The sequence below is a fragment of the Phragmites australis genome, chromosome 12, assembly GCF_958298935.1.
Source record: "Phragmites australis chromosome 12, lpPhrAust1.1, whole genome shotgun sequence".
NCBI lineage: Eukaryota > Viridiplantae > Streptophyta > Magnoliopsida > Poales > Poaceae > Phragmites > Phragmites australis.
This window is the reverse complement of record NC_084932.1, coordinates 10,197,817-10,204,044: the sequence shown is the minus strand read 5'-3', so window position 1 is coordinate 10,204,044 and position 6,228 is coordinate 10,197,817. Positions and strand designations below refer to the sequence as shown.

Here is a 6,228-nt window from a genome sequence, read left to right as displayed (position 1 = left end):
TCCATTCAAATTAAGATTACAGAGCACACTTTTGATTTGTTCTTGTTATATATGATGTGGCCTTACTAGAAAACCAAGGTTGGCGAACAAGCAAGGTGCTTAGTGTCAAAGCTCAGTGGTAGAGCCGAGCGTGTCGGGGTTCGATCCCCCGGCGTTGCATCCCCTGTTAGCCTCCGATGAAGACCCCGGATAAAAGGGAGTCCGGTGTAAAAAGAAAAAAGAAAAAAAACTGAGGTTGAGGATGCAAAAGGTGCCAAGCTTTATCAACTGCAAATTCCTAAAGCGGGGACCTTGTTGACACCGTCCACCATTGGCTTTACCCTGAACTCACTTCATGACAACAATTTAGTACTGCCCAAGAACAGCAAAGATTTTTTTTTTCTGTTGTTACTGTCAGCTTTTGGCATTTGGGGAGCAAAGAGACATCCAGCTTCCATCTGGCGCAGCTTCCATGCTGTGTGCTCTATCCAGGTATTAACCTACCATTTCATTGCATTCTTTGTGCCGTCCAATGCAGATAAGCCTCTGATTATTTTGCTCCTGATGCGGATTTACTTTCTGGACCATGTGGTGTTGCAGACTGATCGAGTAGAATTTGTTCAGAAAAGAACTCTGATTAAGGGAAGGAATTGTCTCTGCCGACAGGCACTGCCGATGGTTGATCTCAACAAACAGCATTGAGAAGGTAACATTAGTACAGAAGTTTGTACCTTTTCCTGATAATAGAGCATTAGAGCTTATGGGTCAATATTCAAGGTGTTACATTCGTTGAAATTTTTTATTTCAATATTCACGGCATACCATCAGGTATTACCATTAGCAGCAAAACACTAGCCCCAAGTACAAGAAGCATGATACCACTTGAACCGACAACATTTTCGATGAATGACCCTTAGCCATCGTTTGGACTAGAGAAATGCTGTTGAGCTTACAAAAGTAACTCCTGAACTATTTTGACGTAGTTGCAGTGCTAAATTGCACAGTACCGCACTAACTACAGTGACGTAGTTGCTTACACAATTACTGTGTTCCAGACTTCCAGGAACACAATTTGATGATCTGTGTAAAGACATAAACATAACACTCAGAAGTATTATTTTCTGCTCTTTCTAAAGAATAAAGAACGTATTGATCATCCAACACATCCTTATGAACTTATTTACTGTAGCAAGACTTGAGAAAACCTAAGCTACTTGTGTCTATCTTCAGCTTCTTTTGTAGGCATACTTAGTCAATGGATGGATTGGTTGTGTTTGGGAGTCTCTGCCCAAGTACAATTGATCGAAATAGCCCAAGAGCCCGGTCTGGCTGCGCAAATGGCACCATGTGAGATGCGCCCCGCACTGTTGCAAAGGTCAGAAAGTTGCCATACTGTGTCACCCAGCCTCCAACCTTGAATTCAAAGTGTTTCAATGGTCAATAAATTTATATCTACTTCAAAAATCATATTTCTGCAAAATCAGCTAATTTGTTCAATTGTGATGCAACTTGTAGTGATAGAACAAAAGTGTACCTGGCCTTTGCGGAACCAAGTACTGTATGGGACTGTGACGTGCAGCCCCATGGTGTGAGCTAGCTCTCGCACAAGGGTTCGGCTGCCCAGGAGGGGCACAACAGAGTCTTGATCACCGCTGTAGTGTCAAGTGACCTTGTCACAAGATATTCAGCGTGAATCGAAACAAACTTATCTGAAGTAAAAGAAGAAAATTTACATCACCTGAATACCCAAAGTGGTATTTTGTGCTCCACAATTCTTTGAAGTATAGGCAAGATGTTGATGTTGCCATCCGTATCGCTGTAGTTCAGCACACTGGCACATGAACATGAAGTAAGTGATCCTTGTGAGTTTGAGTTGGAAAGATGACCAACCTGATCATTTACTATTGTTGTTTGCCTTCTGAGTTAGATTTCTTACAGTATTTGGCAACTCTACGCCTTACAACACTATTTATAATGGAATTTTTATACATCAACAATTTCATTGGAATTTTTGAATCTTTACTGGAAGGGCCTATTTAATTGAACAGAAGTTCTTACAGCGTCACCTGAAGTGTGAAGGACACATATAAATGTAATTGGCAGAAGTAGCAATAGAAGCACTTACTCACTGCACATGCTCCAGCGGTACGGCAAATGTGTCCTATTAGCATGCAGAGCATGCTGCACTTCTGGAAGATTGAAATAGAAAAACCTTTCGTAGGTCATGCAAACATCCACTCCCACACTGATTTTTGTTGCCTACATTAAATAAAAAAATGAACAATCACATAGAAGGAATCAAATGTTCCAAATAGAACATTATGTACTATGAGCAAGCATACATATTTTCGCAACCGTAGCTCCTGCATCACAATTGACGGGTAGCAGACATCGAGAATAACATCGTAGTTGTTGACATAGTCCCCAACTATACTATTTGCTTCCACAATGGCGTCGTTGCATGACTTGCTCTCATTGTGGGGGTTATTGAAGGTGTAATCCTCGAAATCACAACTGTGGCTGATCTCTAGAAATATTTCATCAGAGATCATGCCATGAGACCAGAAGTACTCGTAGGTTGCAGGGACATCCCTATCAAGTTTGAGAAGTGGATTCCCGATCTATTCAAGGTAATTTCGGAGTTAAAGTTAGTAAGAAGAATAAAGTTTAGATCAAGAAGACATTGACCAAGATATTCTTGAGTACTTACAGCAACTCCCTTGATGTTGAACTTGAAGCCCTTCGATTTCTCGTTATGGGTGAGAAGTACATCAGTAAGTTGTGGTATGTAATGCCCTGCATTGTTATTTATCAATATCATTCACCATACAAACAAATTATTCTTAGTCATGTGAAAGAGAAATTGCGCTTGAAAGACTTTACTACCTGCATAGCTCTCTCCAGTAAGAAATAGGCCTATTGATCTGTACTCAGGAAACTTCTTGTACCATCCCAGCAAAAATTTGTACATGTCATCAGCTGCATAGTTGAACAGACATGCAGTCAGATCAACAGTTTCAGGCTAATTGTTTCTTGCTATGTACTTAATATCCAGCAACTAACCAGTCCGCTGATCTCCAGTTTTGTAGTCTGATGAAGTGTTTGAGTAGGACCATCCAACTCCAGCCGGTGATTCGACAAACAGAAGGTTGGACACTGCAAAATTAAAAACAAAGGACCTACAGTTTACTTTTTACTAAAGTATATGTGTTGGAAATGTGATGGCCAAGATCTCAACCTTTGTTCCATGACTTCTTGTTCAATCTGAGGCCTCTGCCATCCCCTCTCGGATAAAATGGACCTAGCTCCGTGAAAGCGCCACCTCCAACTGAAGAACAGCCGGGACCTAACAATCAGATGGGCTATGACTATAAGCAGGTGAATATTTGCAGCAAGCCTTAGCACATATCCTAATGGAGTATTAAGTTCTTCATAGACTCATTATTGTAATCAAGGTACTGTTCCATGAACGAAGCTATATTTACTTTAGCTTATGTGCATGGAAATGAAATTAAATGTTGCCTGAAGTTTTATTTCAGTGTATCTTTTCTGCATGGAGCTCAAATGATGTCTCACTTCTTTTGACATCCACAAGGACCACCATACACACAGAACCCAATGGAGTAAGGCTCTAATGGGCAAGGTCACATGGTGACCTCAAAGGACAAAGATACCCTAGTATTTAGTGAAAAGGGTATCAAGATGCAAGTTAAATAATGTTAATTTCTTCTCTCTTTTTTCTTGGCAGATGTGGAGAAGATGACGAGTAGGAGGTACTTCTTTGTTTCCAGTCCAGGAAACACTACCTGTCATCATAATCCCACATGAACAAGGAATGATATTTTGAATAGAGAATAAAAAAATATGGTAACTGTGTGTTCGAAAAATGGTTGAATAACTTCACTTCCTGGCGGTGTACGCCAAAAATTTGTGTTGAGATTATTAATGGAACAGTACAACTGCCTATTCCAATTCCAGTTCCAAGTGTTAGAAAATCAGAATATTTCTACCAGAAATATCAAACAAAACTACACGACAAATAAGATGAGATTACGGCAACAAACTAACAAAGATGAACTGTCAAACGGATATGTAAAAACAAAAATTCATCAAAATTCAAGGCAACATGAGAAAGGGATTTAAATCCCTGCGGCATCAAGTCTATCGAAGAAATTAAAGAAGAGACAACCCAGTCGCCTCTAAATTTCAGTATTAGCACGGTAGCACCATCCGGGAAATTCAGATGCAAACATTTAGGTGGACGGCAGATAAAATATTAGCAGAGAAAAAAGGCCGCAATTTTTCCATCAAATCATCACTTCGGGCAAAAGAAAAAAAAATAAGAGCACAACTTCCGCCAAAATTTACGCTGAATTCACACATCAAGAACACGCGCGAGAGAGAAGTGCCAACCAACCTCCATTGAGCCAGAGCGTGAGCGGCTTGGTGGCGGCGTCCTCCTGTGCCTCGGTGAAGTAGTAGAAGAGGCTTCTCCCTGCCTTAACGTCCACGTCCACGTACCCGGCGAACTGCCTGAACCCCACCAGCGGCTGCCCCGGCAGCCTCGTCACCAAATCCTCCACCGGAAACCCCCACACACAGCCAACGCCAAGAACCCAGCCGACGGTCGCCATTGCCAGCGCCACAGCCCTCCAAGAAGCCGCCATTGCTGCAAGAACCCGGGAATTGGGCGCGGCCAGCGGGAGAGGATTTTTCTTGAGCGGAGCAGAGGGAGGAAGAAACAGTGTGGCTGTTTGGGGGCCTTTATAACGGGGGCGCGTTGCTTTTTTTTCTCCTTCGCCAGAAGAAAACTTTGCGGATGAATTAGCTCGTGGGTTGTTAAGGGTTTAGTTTAGGTTTGGATTCGATTTTTCTGTTTTGTTTTGTTTTTCCCGTGGCTTATTTTTCAATTTCTCAGGTAACAGATAGGGAAAGTGTGAGAAATTATTTGATATTTATCGAATACGTAGGAGAGCTGCGCGTCATTGTATTAAGAAGAAAGAATGATCCAGTTTACGAGGGAAATCAGATCTGAAGACCATAACAAGTAGTGCAATACAACCTGCGGAGCTCAACTCACGTGCAAGATAAAGAAGAAAGAAAGAAACCCCGAACCCCACGTGACAACCAGATGACGAAGGTATATAAAGCAGCAATAACCTGACACCACACCTAACAACGCTACACTACAAGTAACTATACCCAGCTAGCACCTCGACCAGGATATCACGACAACTCAACAGGTAGAGCTCTGCTCCCACACCTGATTACCTGGCTCGGTCGGCGGCTCCACGCCAACCGCAAGCATAAAGATATGTCCTTGGATGTCGGAACATAGCTATAGCCGTGAAGCGCCGAAAGGTGAGAGGGAGTCCATTGACCAGGAGAAGGTCGGAACAACAAAGGAGGAGGATGGTGTGTCATGCAGGAGTGCCGCCAAATGTAGCAAATAATAAAGGGATTCTCCGAAATAACGCCTTCAGGAAGGTAGCGATGAAGGAACCGTCTTCGCTTGTCAGGGAAGTCGAACAGGGTTTTCACCCGGAGAGATCCTAGGGGGAAACTTGTTTGCGGCGCCTCTAGAGAGGTTATGATGCCCGCAGGCGCCACCGTCATCGACAAAGGCATAGAGCCTATCACGGCTTTTGCCCTTAGTTCCCCTACCATTGCACAGCCCTTGAAGCCAAAGGCACAATAGAAGAACCAGCAGCACTAGAGCACAGAGCATCTGTCAGGAAGAGATGATCGGGGGGCGAAGCCCTGGCCCACAGAGCCGCAACACACAACATAGTCGCTAGGGTAGCACCAACATCATCTTCAATAGCAGCCGGCCAAAACTAGCACGGACGACCACCACCACCAGCCCCCCCCCCCCCCGGTCGTGCCGATGCACCACATCAGCAACAATCGCTGACCAGAACCGACCAGGAACGCAGGACGGCAAGCCGGTTGCCAGCACGACTGGATCACCGCCTTAGTAGGCCACCGTGCGACGTGACGCATGACCCTCGCGTATCGAGGCCTGTGACCCCGTGTCGAGTTGTACCACGGTCGCAACCGGCGAAAGTAGAGCAGACCAACCTATAGTCGGCACCACCAGTAGCCTGACCACAAGCATAGCTGGGCGGCACGGCCATGCCACCATGTGGATCTGGCCCAAAAGTGGTAGATCCGGCAAGCAACAACGCGGATCTAGCTGAAGTGGGCACCATAGCACCAAAACGGCGAGCACAACCCTGCACACAGCGA

The 6,228-nt window shown here is 44.3% G+C and overlaps 1 protein-coding gene across 1 annotated transcript; it reads right to left on the bottom strand.

Moving 5' to 3' along the window:
• Positions 1-882: 882 nt before the first annotated feature.
• On the bottom strand, positions 883-4,781 carry LOC133887370 (serine carboxypeptidase-like 42). Its single transcript, XM_062327303.1, has 10 exons — positions 4,397-4,781; positions 3,218-3,325; positions 3,043-3,135; positions 2,866-2,958; positions 2,690-2,775; positions 2,322-2,600; positions 2,105-2,238; positions 1,718-1,810; positions 1,514-1,631; positions 883-1,392 (listed from the first exon to the last, which is right to left on the bottom strand). The coding sequence occupies exons 1-10, from the start codon at positions 4,644-4,646 to the stop codon at positions 1,228-1,230; spliced, it is 1,419 nt and encodes a 472-aa protein (XP_062183287.1). The 5' UTR covers positions 4,647-4,781; the 3' UTR covers positions 883-1,227.
• Positions 4,782-6,228: the final 1,447 nt, after the last annotated feature.